The 17,116-nt window shown below is 47.0% G+C and overlaps 1 protein-coding gene across 2 annotated transcripts in view; it reads right to left on the reverse strand.

Annotated features, from left to right (window-relative positions):
• Positions 1-8,579: 8,579 nt before the first annotated feature.
• The window catches only part of LOC120999803 (bone sialoprotein 2-like), a 39,939-nt gene continuing 31,402 nt past the window's right edge, over positions 8,580-17,116 (reverse strand). For both annotated transcript variants that reach the window (XM_040430791.1, XM_040430790.1), the window contains exon 8: positions 8,580-8,851. In XM_040430791.1, coding sequence (XP_040286725.1) covers positions 8,789-8,851 — 63 coding nt within the window. In that variant the 3' untranslated portion in view covers positions 8,580-8,788. The remainder of the gene's footprint in view (positions 8,852-17,116) is intronic.

Consider the following 17,116-nt stretch of genomic DNA (forward strand, 5'->3'; position numbering starts at 1 on the left):
CCATCTCACAAATGTATTGCAAGAACGAATCCATCTCTCCGCTTGTCATGCGGACAGACGGATCCGTCTTGTATCTTTTTACACATTTTTACCGGTCTGCGCATGCGCAGACCCGAAGGACGGATCCGGCTTTCCGGTATTTTGAATGCAGGATCTGGCACTAATACATTCCTATGGGTAAAAAAATCCCGGATCCGGCATTTAGGCAAGTCTTCAGTTTTTTTCGGCGGAGATTAAACCGTAGCATGCTGCGGTTTTATCTTTTGCCTGATCAGTCAAAATGACTGAACTGAAGACGTCCTGATGCATCCTGAACGGATTCCTCTCCATTCAGAATGCATGGGGATAACACTGATCAGTTCTTTTCCGGTATTGAGCCCCTGTGACGGAACTCAGTGCCGGAAATGAGAAACGCTAGTGTAAAAGTACCCTAAAATATTAAGTTTAAATCCCACCTTTCCCAATTTTACATATAAAATATATAAACAATAAATAAATAAACATATTACTTAGCGCTGCGTCCGAAAAGTCCAAACTATTAAATTATTAAAAAATATCTCCTATGCGGTGAGCGCCGTAACAGAAATAAATAAATAGAAACCATGCGATTCGCCATTTTTTAGTCACCTTGTCACCCCACAAAAATAGGATCGGACTGCTCTATTATGGGCCGAACGTTTCATAAAATGCGAAATGCACGCGGCTTTTTTTGGGGTTTTCTTTTTTTTTGCACGGTATTGAGTATCGCAATACTTTTTTATGGTGACGAAAGCGAATCAAAATTTTGGTATCGAAACAACCCTGCGCAGATCTGATCGGCGTAGCGCTGTCACGATACCAAAATTTTGATTCGGTTTCGATTTGGCGACTAAAAATTTAATTTGGCTCCTAAATTTTTCAGTTCAGGAGCCAATGGCTACTAGGTATTTTTTTTAATCTGGAGCACTGCAATATGGATCATGGAGAGGGCCAGGGGGGAGAAATGTGACAACATGGATGGGGGGGAGAAATGTGACAACATGGATGGGGGGGAAGAAATGTGACAACATGGATGGGGGGGAAGAAATGTGACAACATGGATGGGGGGGAGAAATGTGACAACATGGATGGGGGTGAGAAATGTGACAACATGGATGGGGGGGAGAAATGTGACAACATGGATGGGGGGGAGAAATGTGACAACATGGATGGGGGGGAGAAATGTGACAACATGGATGGGGGTGAGAAATGTGACAACATGGATGGGGGGGAGAAATGTGACAACATGGATGGGGGGGAGAAATGTGACAACATGGATGGGGGGGAGAAATGTGACAACATGGATGGGGGGGAGAAATGTGACAACATGGATGGGGGGGAGAAATGTGACAACATGGATGGGGGGGAGAAATGTGACAACATGGATGGGGGGGAGAAATGTGACAACATGGATGGGGGGGAGAAATGTGAGGGCTGATGTGACACAGGTGATTTGACAGGGAGGGGTGAGAAATGTGACATTGAGCCGGTGAAATGTGACATGGGTGGCTGATGGCTGATATGGGGGCATGATGGCTTACATGGGGGCTGATATGAGACATTGGGGGTCTGATTGCTGGTCTGACCTGAGGTGTAATGGAAAATATTTTTTTCTTATTGTTCTCCTCTAAAACCTCTTATAGGGCTAAAAATACGGTCCTCAATCGAAGATACCAGGACCACACAGAGGAGAAGCCAGCTGCTGCAGACGGGACCAGGGCCAGGTGAGCTGCGAGGATGGGGGGGGAGGGGCGGGGGGCGCCAAAATGTATATGGTGTATTTATGTGTGTTGCATATATATGGTGTATGTATATGTAAACATGTGTCGTGACGCTGCGTGTCCTCCACTGAGTAGGGAACCACCCCTGCTGCTGTAGGAGAGCTTTAAAGGAAATCTGTCACCAGGATAATCGCTATTGCAGTAAAGCCGTGGCCTAATAGCACTTAGTACCTTATTTCCAGATGTGCCTTTGTTCCAGCAATAGATGTTTTTATCCTCTGAAAATCCAGTTTATTTGGTATGCAAATGAGCCAGTAAGGTGCCCAGAGGGGCGTCACTCTTGCAGGAAGGAGCCCAGACACGCCCCCTGCCACAATGTCTCCATCCTCAAAAGACTTAAAACCCCGCCCCTCAGGTCCCGCTAAGCCAAGCCTCTGATCCGGTTAGGCCATGCCCCTCCCACTCCTGAGCCGAGGGGTGGGAGGGAGGGTGACTTTCTCCCTGCAGCTTACACTCAGACAGCACAGTGCTGCTGTCTTAGAATCAGCTGTTCAAAAGGACACGCCCCCAATTAGGTTAGGCCACACACCCTCCCACTCCTCAGCCTACATATTGAAAAAAGGAAGTAAAAAATCAACTTCTAGGTCCCACTAAGTCACACCCAGATCTGGTTAGGCCACGCCCCCTCCCACTTCTGAGCCGACGGGGATTGAAAAAATGAAGGTAAAAATCAACTTCTATCAGCTGCAGGGGTGGGAGGGAGGGTGACTTTCTCCCTGCAGCTCACACTCAGACAGAACAGTGCTTCTGTATTACAGTGAGCTGTTCAAAAGGACACCTCCCCGATCCGGCTAGGCCACGGCCCCTCCCACTCAGCCAACAGATTGAAAAAATGAATTTAAAAATCAACTCCCTGTCCCTCTAAGCCACGCCCCGATCTGGTTAGGCCATGCCCCCTCCACTCCTGTGGAAGTCACTGTTTTGGTGGTGGGGTGCTGTAGATGTCACTCTTATAGTGGATAGTGTTGATATCTTTTAACGACACACACAAGCATTAAATATACCTGAGCGAAGCCGGGTCCTTCAGCTAGTGTATGATATAATGCTGAACTTTGAGGTATATATAGGTGTGGCTCATGTTTCGGTGTTTTCCAGTGACGGCGAGGAGATCCACAGCAACTAGCAAACCCAAAAATTCGAGGCCGACTTTATTTAAAGCAGTGGGGAATGTAGTGTCCCACTCCTGTGTGTATGGTCCACTCCAAATTGTTGTGTAATATGATGTCATTTTACACAGGAGACAGTTCTCCTGGGCTAGGCCCAGGAGGACAGAGACAAGACTGACTGGTTTCAACCATTGGGTCCAAAAATGAGGACTATAAGATCCTACGCTGTAGAGTACCCTTCCGAGGTATCAACTGGATTATTACTCTGAAGACCACAACCTGTTCAAATAATAAAGAAGAGTGTTTGCCTGCCATGAGGGAGATCACCCTTGGCTTGTTGGATCATTGAACTAAAGGATATTGCAAAGGAAAGTAACTGTCATTTATCAGACTCCAGACTCTTTGCATCAGGTGGAGAGATTCTTGGCTTCCGGCAGCTCCACCATAATCAAGGACAGAAAGGCCATCTGTCAGAATACTCATTTACAGAGGATCTAAACTAATAGCGAAAGGTTGAGTGATCAGAGCAAGACCAGGAACCAAGCACAAGTAAGAACATCACCTTCACTCAAGTGGGCTGGAGGTAACCTATGGACTTCACCATAAGTAGCCTGCTAATTTGGATTTTGCAGCTTTGACCTTTTTGCCATCTGTATGAAAGACAAAGTGATGTTATTGGATGCCTTACTACATCTGACAAGTAAAGTTTCTGCCTGGTTCCACCACTGCCTCTCTCATCATTCCACTTCTCCTCCTAATTGCACCTTATGGTGCTGGCGTCACGAACCAGGGGCCCAGCCACAAAAGCACCTTACACCAATTACCATCAATGGCACCTTAACCAACATCTGTCTGGTGTTCCCTGCTACCGAGAGTGCCCCGGATGATTTTGTGCTGTCTTTCCATCCACTGCACTGCCGGCCCCAAGGGACAACTAAACCGTGAGTACTACTATCCTCGGCACCTTATCACTAGTATGCTCACGTGCGCATCCTCCATAGGGAGCCCTGGCATGCTACATCAGCGCCTCGCCGCACTTGCATTCGTTGCGTGGTTCTACCAGTGATGGCCGTCTGATGTTGTGACCAGGGGTCCTGGGGTTGGTTCTGAGCTCCTGTGACCCATACACCACATGCAGGAGACGGACCACGCTGGTCTACAGGAAGAGCGGTAATGGCCACAGAAAAGGGATCTCCTCACTAAACTTTTATCCACTCGCACAATTGCCGTTTGGATGAATTTTGTGAAATTGTTTTCAAATTTTGAGATTTGTTTTTGGTAAATTTTAGGGTATTAATAGATTCTCCTATTTTCTTTGATGACCTGACAAATCAGATGAAAAGATGTTCTCATCTCTGGTCGGTACTTTTAGGATCTGGTGGTTAAAGGGGTATTCCAGTTGTGAGAAGTCAGTGGGTGTCCTACCATTGGGACCCCCACAATCATTAGAATGAAGACCCCAGTTTCCTCGGGGGCCCCCCCCGAAATGAACAGAGGGGAAGGTTGGGCTCATCTCTATGGGATGCTGATAAATGGAATGGCAGTGTGCATGCCCGCCCTGCCACTCTGTTTATTTCTGGGTCCCCATTCTCATGATTGGTGGGGCCCTATCATTATAACCCCCGCTGATCTAATAGTTATCCCCTATCCTATAATCCTGGATGAAAGGGGCATTCCAACCAGAATCATGTTGTCCATCACTTTGGATGGAGCAGCAGGGTGTATGCTGGACCGCCCTTCCAGACTCTCCTAGCCGCGGTCTTGTTGCTGGGAGAATCGGATCCCCTCGTAGGGGTCTCCATGTTCAGACATCAGCCTGTCCAGAATATCACTGAATATCCTATGGGGAAAATATAAAAAGTGGAGCAAAATCTCAAGACAGAAATGTTAGACTTAACCCCTTAAGGACGTAGGGCGTACCGGTACGCCCTATTTCCCGAATCCTTAAGGACTCAGGGCGTACCGGTACATCCTAACTTTAAATCGCGATTCCGGCGCCGCAGGGGTTAATCGGAACGGGATGCCGGCTGAAATCATTCAGCCGGCATCCTGTAACAACGCAGGGGGGGGTCATTTGACCCCCCCGTATCAGCGATCGCAGAAAACCGCAGGTCAATTCAGACCTGCGGTTTGCTGCGTTTCCGGTCCATTCGGGTCTCCGGTGACCCAATGAACCGGAAAAAGACTGCGATCGGTGGCGTGATTATACACCACCAATCACAGTCCGAAGATTTGGAGAGGCGGTGCTGGCCCTGGGGCTGAATGCTGCTGTCCAGGGTGCTGATTGGTGCAGGGGAGAGAGGCGCGAGATTCAAACTTCCTGCGCTCCTCTCTTCCCTCCTCTTCCTGTTCTGCACAAGCACCCGGCAGCATCGTCCGGCACCAGCTCCTGAGTCCCCCTAATCGGCATCCATCACCCTCCTGCACCCATCGCCCTCCAGGTAGGTTAGGGTCAGTGAGGGAGAGGTACCGTTAGGCAGGGAAAGAAGGGGAAAGTTAGTTAGGGAAAAAAAGAACTTTTATCTAAAATTTCTTTGTTCCATCTTTCAGACCCCAGACCCCCCCTGCCACTTGTGCAGGGATGTCCTTATGCTGTCCACAATCCACGGTAACAGCACCACCCCAGTCTCTGTGCGAGGTACCGCGGCAACGGTCCTCAAGCCCTATTGTATCGTCGACTACAATCGGTATATGGGAGGAGTTGATCTCTTTGATCAAGTCCTCAAGCCATATAACGCCATGCGCAAAACCCGGGCATGGTACAAAAAAGTCGCGGTCTACTTGGTGCAGGTTGCCATGTACAACTCTTTTGTGCTGTCCCAGAGTGCTGGCAGCACAGGGACATTCCTCCAGTTCTATGAGGCAGTCCTCAAGGACCTGATTTTTTCAGACCGGGAAAGAGCAGGCCGGAGTACCTCGGGAACTGGAGGCGCCCGGATCGTCCCTGGCCAACACTTTCCAGGTGTGGTCCCCCATACTGGAAAGAAGGGACGGACCCAAAAAAGGTGCAGAGTGTGTCACAAGAGGGGGATACGGAAGGACACCACCGCTCAGTGTGACATGTGCCCCGATCATCCGGGCCTCTGCGTTGTCGATTGCTTCAGGGAGTATCACACTTCCATGGAGTACTAAATTTTTATAATCCCCAACAGTCCCCTAGAGAACATAAAAAACTATGGCTCTCAGACTTTGGAGACACGGAAACAATTTTTTTCCCCCAAAAAAATATTAGTTTTAGTGCAGGCATCCTCAAACTGCGGCCCTCCAGATGTTGTAAAACTATAACTCCCAGCATGTCCAGACAACCTACAGCTATCAGCAGGGCATGGTGGGAATTGTAGTTTTACAACATCTGGAGGGCCGCAGTTTTAGGATGCCTGCTTAGTGTCTCCAAAGTCTGAGAGCCATACATATTGGGCATCGCCGCGTCTGTAAAATTCTTCTCTATAAAAATAACAATTAACCCAACCCCCCCCCCCCCCCGCCCCCCCCCCCCCCCCCCGGATGAACAGCGTTAAAAAAAAAAAAAAGTGTAAAAAAAAAAGCAATTTTTTTGTCACCTAACATCAGAAAAAGTGTAATAGCGAGCGATCAAAATGTCATATGCACCCCCAATTAGTGCCTATAAAACCGCCATCTCATCCCGCACATTAGATAGTTGCCCAACTAAAAAAAAAAAACTGTAGCTCCCAGGCTATGGAGATACTAAAATATTTTTTTGGGTTCCTAAAATGATAATATAGTGTAAAATCCAAAACATTTTTAAAATGTAAACATATTAGGTATCGCCGCGTCCGTAAGAATCTTCCCTATAAAAATAACATTTGACCAAACCCCTCGGATGAACAGCGTTAAAAATATAAAATAAAAATTGTGCCAAAACACCCATTTTTGGGCAAAATTTCCATTTGAATCCTTTTTTCCGGTAATAAAGCAAGGGTTAACAGCCAAACAAAACTAAATATTTTTTGCCCTGATTCTGTAGTTTGCAGAAACACCCCATATGTGGTCATAAATGGCTATATAGCCACACGGCAGGGCGTAGAACGAAGGGAACGCCATATGGTTTCTGGAAGGCTGATTTTGATGGACTGTTTTTTTGACACCATGTCCCATTAGAAGCCCCCCTGATGCACCCCTAGAGTAGAAACTCCAAGAAAGTGACCCCATCTAAGAAACTACACCCCTCAAGGTATTCAAAAGTTACTTCACAAACTTTGTTAACCCTTTAGGTGTTCCCCAAACGAAATAGCGAATGTAGAAACAATTTTAGAATTCAATTTTTTTGTTACCTTGCCTCAAAAAAGAGTAATATAGAGCAACCAAAAATCATATTTACCCCTAAAATAGTCCCAAAACAACAACCACCTTATCCCGTAGTTTCCTAGATGGGGTCCATTTTATGGAGTTTCTACTCTAGGGGTGCATCAGGGGGCTTGAAAGGGTACATGGTGTAAATAAACCAGTCCAGCAAAATCTGCCTTCCAAAAACCATATGGTGTTCCCCTTCTTCTATGTCCTGCCGTTTAGCCAAATAGTAGTTTACGACCACATATGGGGTGTTTCTGCAAACTACAGAATCAGGGCAACCCATTTTGAGTTTTGTTTGGCTGTTAACCCATTTTTTCCAGTAATAAAGTAAGGGTTAAAATGGAAAATTTTCCAAAAAATAGAAATTTCTAACCTGTTTCTCCATCTGCCGTTAACTCTTGTGGAACACCTAAAGGGTTAACAAAGTTTGTAAACCCAGTTTTGAATACCTTGAGGGGTGTACTTTTTTAGATGGAGTCACTTTTTTTAAATTTCTATTCTCGGGGTGCAACGGGGGGCTTCAAATGGGACATGGTATAAACAAAACCAGTCCTGCCAAATCTGCCTTCCAAAACCCATATGGTGTTCCCCTCCTTCTATGTGCTACCGTTTGGCCAAACACTAGTTTAAGACCACATATGGGGTGTTTCTGCAAACTACAGAATCGGGGCAACCCATATTGAGTTTTGTTTGGCAGTTAACCCTTGTTTTTTTCCAGGAAAAAATTGGTTATATTGGAAAATTTTTCAAAAAAATCTAAATTCTTAAAATTTATGTCCATTTGCCATGAAGTCTTGTGGAAGACCTAAAGGGTAAACAAAGTTTGTAAAAACTGTTTTGAAAACCTTGAGGGGTGTAGTTTCTAGAATGGGAGGTTTCTATTATCTAAGCCTCACAAAGTGACTTCAAACCTGAACTGGTCCATAAAAAGTGGGAATTTGAAGATTTCTGAAAAATTTCAAAATTTGCTTCTAAACTTCTAAGCTATGTAACATCCCCAAAAAATAAAATATCATTCCCAAAATGCTACAAACATGAAGTAGACATATGGGGAATGTAAAGTCTTCACAATTTTTGGGGGTATTACTATGTATTACAGAAGCAGAGAAACTGAAACTTTGAAATTTGCAAATTTTTCAAATTTTTTGGTGAATATGGAATTTTTTCATGCAAAAAAAATTAACATTTTTGACCCAATTTTAGCAGTGTCATGACGTACAATATGTGACGAAAAAACAATCTCAGAAAGGCCTGGGTAAGTCAAAGCGTTTTAAAGTTATCAGCACTTAAAGTGACACTGGTCAGATTTGTAAAAAAATGGCCAAGTCCTTAAGGTGAAATAGGGCTGAGTCCTTAAGGGGTTAAAGATGCACATTAACAAACAGTTGATATATTTGGCTCAGAATTGACTTTGAAGATTCCCTTCATGATAAACCTCCTCGTGTATCACAGTCCGCCATGGTTTTCAGCGTAGTTTAATCATTTCTTTTTTCTGTGAAAGTCTTTAGGACCTCAGTATAAATGGCCGCTGACCCCTCCAGTGGAAAAGGTTTTGATACTGCAGCCCCGTTCTCAATGGGGGAAGACGACTTGAATGGAGGTGCTGTCAGGCTCCCCAGACTTCCTGCGCTTGTTCTGCGGTGAGAGGAATACATAGGAGATCGTTCATTAACCTCAGTGAATTGTTAGTAGTACTGTATATCTATATACCAGTGTGACCCCCGATGCCCGGACTGCACAGTACTGTATATCTATATACCAGTGTGACCCCCGATGCCCGGACTGCGCAGTACTGTATATCTATATACCAGTGTGACCCCCGATGCCCGGACTGCGCAGTACTGTATATCTATATACCAGTGTGACCCCCGATGCCCGGACTGCACAGTACTGTATATCTATATACCAGTGTGACCCCCGATGCCCGGACTGCACAGTACTGTATATCTATATACCAGTGTGACCCCCGATGCCCGGACTGCACAGTACTGTATATCTATATACCAGTGTGACCCCCGATGCCCGGACTGCGCAGTACTGTATATCTATATACCAGTGTGACCCCCGATGCCCGGACTGCACAGTACTGTATATCTATATACCAGTGTGACCCCCGATGCCCGGACTGCGCAGTACTGTATATCTATATACCAGTGTGACCCCCGATGCCCGGACTGCACAGTACTGTATATCTATATACCAGTGTGACCCCCGATGCCCGGACTGCACAGTACTGTATATCTATATACCAGTGTGACCCCCGATGCCCGGACTGCACAGTACTGTATATCTATATACCAGTGTGACCCCCGATGCCCGGACTGCGCAGTACTGTATATCTATATACCAGTGTGACCCCCGATGCCCGGACTGCGCAGTACTGTATATCTATATACCAGTGTGACCCCCGATGCCCGGACTGCGCAGTACTGTATATCTATATACCAGTGTGACCCCCGATGCCCGGACTGCACAGTACTGTATATCTATATACCAGTGTGACCCCCGATGCCCGGACTGCGCAGTACTGTATATCTATATACCAGTGTGACCCCCGATGCCCGGACTGCGCAGTACTGTATATCTATATACCAGTGTGACCCCCGATGCCCGGACTGCGCAGTACTGTATATCTATATACCAGTGTGACCCCCGATGCCCGGACTGCGCAGTACTGTATATCTATATACCAGTGTGACCCCCGATGCCCGGACTGCACAGTACTGTATATCTATATACCAGTGTGACCCCCGATGCCCGGACTGCGCAGTACTGTATATCTATATACCAGTGTGACCCCCGATGCCCGGACTGCACAGTACTGTATATCTATATACCAGTGTGACCCCCGATGCCCGGACTGCGCAGTACTGTATATCTATATACCAGTGTGACCCCCGATGCCCGGAGTGCGCAGTACTGTATATCTATATACCAGTGTGACCCCCGGTGCCCGGACTGCGCAGTACTGTATATCTATATACCAGTGTGACCCCCGATGCCCGGACTGCGCAGTACTGTATATCTATATACCAGTGTGACCCCCGATGCCCGGACTGCACAGTACTGTATATCTATATACCAGTGTGACCCCCGATGCCCGGACTGCGCAGTACTGTATATCTATATACCAGTGTGACCCCCGATGCCCGGACTGCGCAGTACTGTATATCTATATACCAGTGTGACCCCCGATGCCCGGACTGCTCAGTACTGTATATCTATATACCAGTGTGACCCCCGATGCCCGGACTGCGCAGTACTGTATATCTATATACCAGTGTGACCCCCGATGCCCGGACTGCGCAGTACTGTATATCTATATACCAGTGTGACCCCCGATGCCCGGACTGCGCAGTACTGTATATCTATATACCAGTGTGACCCCCGATGCCCGGACTGCTCAGTACTGTATATCTATATACCAGTGTGACCCCCGATGCCCGGTCTGCGCAGTACTGTATATCTATATACCAGCGTGACCCCCGATGCCCGGACTGCGCAGTACTGTATATCTATATACCAGTGTGACCCCCGATGCCCGGACTGCACAGTACTGTATATCTATATACCAGTGTGACCCCCGATGCCCGGTCTGCGCAGTACTGTATATCTATATACCAGTGTGACCCCCGATGCCCGGACTGCGCAGTACTGTATATCTATATACCAGTGTGACCCCCGATGCCCGGACTGCACAGTACTGTATATCTATACCAGTGTGACCCCCGATGCCCGGACTGCACAGTACTGTATATCTATATACCAGTGTGACCCCCGATGCCCGGACTGCACAGTACTGTATATCTATATACCAGTGTGACCCCCGATGCCCGGACTGCACAGTATTGTATATCTATATACCAGTGTGACCCCCGATGCCCGGACTGCGCAGTACTGTATATCTATATACCAGTGTGACCCCCGATGCCCGGTCTGCGCAGTACTGTATATCTATATACCAGTGTGACCCCCGATGCCCGGACTGCACAGTACTGTATATCTATATACCAGTGTGACCCCCGATGCCCGGACTGCGCAGTACTGTATATCTATATACCAGTGTGACCCCCGATGCCCGGACTGCACAGTACTGTATATCTATATACCAGTGTGACCCCCGATGCCCGGACTGCGCAGTACTGTATATCTATATACCAGTGTGACCCCCGATGCCCGGACTGCGCAGTACTGTATATCTATATACCAGTGTGACCCCCGATGCCCGGACTGCGCAGTACTGTATATCTATATACCAGTGTGACCCCCGATGCCCGGACTGCGCAGTACTGTATATCTATATACCAGTGTGACCCCCGATGCCCGGACTGCGCAGTACTGTATATCTATATACCAGTGTGACCCCCGATGCCCGGACTGCACAGTACTGTATATCTATATACCAGTGTGACCCCCGATGCCCGGACTGCTCAGTACTGTATATCTATATACCAGTGTGACCCCCGATGCCCGGACTGCACAGTACTGTATATCTATATACCAGTGTGACCCCCGATGCCCGGACTGCACAGTACTGTATATCTATATACCAGTGTGACCCCCGATGCCCGGACTGCACAGTACTGTATATCTATATACCAGTGTGACCCCCGATGCCCGGACTGCACAGTACTGTATATCTATATACCAGTGTGACCCCCGATGCCCGGACTGCGCAGTACTGTATATCTATATACCAGTGTGACCCCCGATGCCCGGACTGCGCAGTACTGTATATCTATATACCAGTGTGACCCCCGATGCCCGGACTGCACAGTACTGTATATCTATACCAGTGTGACCCCCGATGCCCGGACTGCGCAGTACTGTATATCTATATACCAGTGTGACCCCCGATGCCCGGACTGCGCAGTACTGTATATCTATATACCAGTGTGACCCCCGATGCCCGGACTGCACAGTACTGTATATCTATATACCAGTGTGACCCCCGATGCCCGGTCTGCGCAGTACTGTATATCTATATACCAGTGTGACCCCCGATGCCCGGTCTGCGCAGTACTGTATATCTATATACCAGTGTGACCCCCGATGCCCGGACTGCGCAGTACTGTATATCTATATACCAGTGTGACCCCCGATGCCCGGACTGCACAGTACTGTATATCTATATACCAGTGTGACCCCCGATGCCCGGACTGCGCAGTACTGTATATCTATATACCAGTGTGACCCCCGATGCCCGGACTGCGCAGTACTGTATATCTATATACCAGTGTGACCCCCGATGCCTGGACTGCACAGTATTGTATATCTATATACCAGTGTGACCCCCGATGCCTGGACTGCACAGTACTGTATATCTATATACCAGTGTGACCCCCGATGCCCGGACTGCACTGATTTAATGTTAGCTTTCATTGTTATATAGTTATATATGTACAGAGATCGTCGTTGCTCACATCGCTCCCTGTCACCATTGGAGCTTGCAATGTAAATTAAAGGGGTTTTCCCAAATTGTAATACTGATACCTTATCAGTATCTGATCGGTGGGGGTCTGAAACCAGGGACCCCTCCAGTCAGCAGTTTGAGAAGGTATCGGCGGCCTCCTCACATCTCATCAAGGACAGCGCCATACATTGTATAGTGGCCGTGCTTGGTATCACACTCAGCTCCATTAACTTCTATAGGGATGAGCTGCTCCTAGGCCATGTGACCGATGAACATGTCGTCACTGACCTAGGAGAAGCTGTGAGAAAACCACAGCGCTATTGTGTCGGACCCCCACCGGTCAGACACTGATACAGAGGATAGGTCACCAGTCTAAAAAATCTCCAAAAACCATTTTAAAGCAGTTGGCCGTTTTATATGAACATTTCTTTGACGGCCAGAACCCGTAACGTTTGGTTCATGGAACCATCTATGATTTAGTATTTTACCCCGGCTGCCCCGGTAATTCACTCTACTTCTTCATGTGACCTCTTCCTCGGGCTGTTCCCGGCCTCCTCCACAGGCGCAGAACAGTAACCGGACGCGTTCAGCGCATGTGCACAGACAGGCAGCATGTTACCATCCAGCCCCTGTGGAGGAAGATAGGAGCAGCTCGAGAAAGCCGTTACCTAAAGAAGTCAGGTACCGCCACCATCTTGCATCAAAAGGACACAGATGCCTCACCAATCCAGGGTCAGCTGGTGGTCTTCACGTGCAGATAAGGCAACACACATTATGGCGGCACCGTGCTGCGCACATTCAGTCCGGTCGTATTTTGTGAAGCAAGGGTGTAGCTGGGAAGACTGTTTTTCTCTGTATGGGGGTCAGGTGCAAAAATAGACAATTGCCTTCTATACAGTAAGGCACATGGTGGTAATATGGCGTATTTTAGTGTTCCGTACGGTTCTTTGGTAATCTTAGTTTGCTTCAGTATCACATCCACAACGCATACGCTAAAAGCCGTGAGACTGTCAGCAGACTGCTTCAGTCTGTCACTATTTTGCATAGTATTTACAGTGGGATGCGAAAGTTTGGGCAACCTTGTTAATCGTCATGATTTTCCTGTATAAATCGTTGGTTGTTACGATAAATATATCATATCGGAGACACACACAGTGATATTTGAGAAGTGAAATGAAGTTTATTGGACTTACAGAAAGTGCTATAATTGTTTAAACAAAATTAGGCAGGTGCATAAATTTGGGCACCACAAAAAAGAAATGAAATCAATATTTAGTAGATCCTCCTTTTGCAGAAATTACAGCCTCTAAACGCTTCCTGTAGGTTCCAATGAGAGTCTGGATTCTGGTTGAAGGTATTTTGGACCATTCCTCTTTACAAAACATCTTTAGTTCATTCAGGTTTGATGGCTTCCGAGCATGGACAGCTCTCTTTAAGTCACACCACAGATTTTCAATTATATTCAGGTCTGGGGACTGAGATGGCCATTCCAGAACGTTGTACTTGTTCCTCTGCATAAATGCCTTAGTGGATTTTGAGCAGTGTTTAGGGTCGTTGTCTTGTGGAAAGATCCAGCCCCGGCGCAGCTTCAGCTTTGTCACTGTTCCTGGACATTGGTCTCCAGAATCTGCTGATACTGAGTGGAATCCATGCGTCCCTCAACTTTGACAAGATTCCCAGTCCCTGCACTGGCCACACAGCCCCACACATGATGGAACCACCACCATATTGTACTGTAGGTAGCAGGTGTTTTTCTTGGAATGCTGTGTTAGAAACATAGAAACATAGAAACATAGAAACATAGAATGTGTCGGCAGATAAGAACCATTTGGCCCATCTAGTCTGCCCAATAATGGCCCATCTAGTCTGCCCAATAACCCAATGTTCTTTTTCCTCCATGCATAACGCCCCTTGTTATGGCCAAATAACTCAATTTTAGTTTCATCAGTCCACAGCACCTTATTCCAAAATGAAGCTGGCTTGTCCTATGTGCTTTAGCCCACCTCAAGTGGAGAAAAGGCTTCCTCTGCATCTGTCACGGCTGAGGATGGGGGAAATCCTCAGCCGTGTGGAGCCCGGTGATGTTTCGGCTGCTTGGCCATGAAGACAGGATTAGGGAGCAGGTCACCTCCTAAGGCATCCCTAACCTGACCCTAGCTCCTAGCTGCATGGGCCAACCTTGATGGTAGGAGGGCCCATGCTCCGGAACCTAAAAGTCCCTGCTGGCCCTCAAGATGACCCTCACCTAGGAGCTGAGTAAGACAAGCCCACTCCTCCTAGACACGGAGGAGCAGGAGTCTCAACGGCCAAGCTGCAGGAAAAGGGGAGACATAAACAGCTCTATGGATATGGCAGGTGAACTAGAGTTCCACCTACCTGCCACAGCCTTGCTGACTGGATCCCTGTGTTAGCAGGGTGCAGATCATAAACGCATCCCCACACAGGGACCCAGATCCATAGCTGCACAAAGGGAGACATATAAAACATCACACAGACATCACACATAACTGGAAATAACTTAAGCACAATATGGTTATGACATTTAAGGTTTATGACCACAGGGGTGGCTCTTACTGGCAGGTAACAAATACATGAGGCTGCTCTCAGCTAAGCATGGCTGAAGCAACCTCCAGGCCTGCAAAAGCAGTGAGGCTTTATAGGCCAAGAAGCCACACCCCACAGTCGGACACACCCAGTGCACACACACACTAGGAAGGGGATTAACCCTTCCAACACCAGGGAAGGGAAAACACCACTTAAAGGGGACGTGCACACAATAACATAAAACACAGTGCACACATCCACACATCACACACAAAACCGCATGCGCAGCGTAGCGAGCTGCATGGCACAGCTCAGCCTGCTACGCTGCCACATACATACTGTTGCCAGCGGCAACCACAGGTGAGGCCAATACCACAGCCCTCACCTGTGATTGAACACCAATGAAAACCGCTGACAACCGCATGCGGTTCAGGAGTCACGGTCATAGCCATGGCCGTGACAGCATCCCTCTCGCATACAGCATCTCCTTGTGTAAAGTGCGCCCAATGGCTGAACGATGCACAGTGACTACATCTGCAGCAAGATGATGTTGTAGGTCTTTGGTGCTGGTCTGTGGGTTGACTCGGACTGTTCTCACCATTCGTCGCTTCTGTCTATCCGAGATTTTTCTTGGTCTGCCACTTCGAGCCTTAACTTGAACTGAACCTGTGGTCTTCCATCTCCTCAATATGTTCCTAACTGTGGAGACAGAAGCTGAAATCTCTGAGACGGCTTTCTGTATCCTTCCCCTAAACCGTGATGGTGAACAATCTTTGTCTTCAGGTCATTTGAGAGTTGTTTTGAGACCCCCATGTTGCTACTCTTCAGAGAAAATTAAAAGAGGAGGGAAACTTACAATTGACCCCCTTAAATACTCTTTCTCATAATTGGATTCACCTGTGTTTGTAGGTCAGGGGTCACTGAGCTTACCAAGCCAATCTGAGTTCCAATAATTAGTTCTAAAGGTTTTGACAACAGTGCCCAAATGTATGCACCTGCCTAATTGTGTTTAAACAATTATAGCACTTTCTGTAGATCCAATAAACTTCATTTCACTTCTCAGATATCACTGTGTGTGTCTCCTGTATGATATATTTAACTGACATTTTATATCGTAACAACCAACGATTTATACAGGAAAGTCATGACGATTAACAAGGTTGCCCAAACTTTCGCATCCCACTGTATAAGGTCTCTTCACACGGAGGACAGAAATCCGCCACCCTGGATTGGAGTAAAAATTTGAATGTTCTTGCGCCTAATTCATATAGAAAAAAAGCACAGCTACATCAGGCTGAAAAAATGTGCATTAAAAGCACCACCAGAATTGGTCTAAAACTGAGGTACAAATGCTTCCAAAATGGGCGAGCTTTCATTAGTAAATGCGCTTCAAAAATTCGACCGGCTGGCTTATTTTTATTCGACAGTTTTGAGAGGTGAAGTGCAACTATTTTTGCTTTAAAAGTCGCAATTTCAGGGAGACATGTGACTTTTCTCCGCAAAGATGCGACCATTTTCACACGTTAATAAATTAGACCAGTCTAAGTGAATATGAACCCGTCTAACTGAAAAACAACCACTAGAGGTCAGACTAATACCAGTACACGGCGTCTAATTCATCAGCTGCTGAACGAGTTTTAATAAATACTTGTCGAACGACGAATGAAATACACCAGTCTAATTTTACACCTGAAAACAGGCGAGCCTGATAAATGTCCTCCGCTGTCTGTGAGAGGGGAGAGGAATTATGGGGACTATAGTCCTCTACATCAGTTATCTCCTCCACAGAAAGCCCTGGCAGCATCAAAACAACTGAGCTGCACAGAGCTGGGCGAGATAATGAGAATGAAAAGAAATCACTTCTGAGCCACGGAGGCCTCACTTGGTGATCATTCATCACATGTATTCATAAGGACAAAGTACGTATTTATTGCTACATCTAC

This window comes from Bufo bufo, chromosome 4 (assembly GCF_905171765.1).
Source record: "Bufo bufo chromosome 4, aBufBuf1.1, whole genome shotgun sequence".
In the NCBI taxonomy this organism is placed as follows: domain Eukaryota; kingdom Metazoa; phylum Chordata; class Amphibia; order Anura; family Bufonidae; genus Bufo; species Bufo bufo.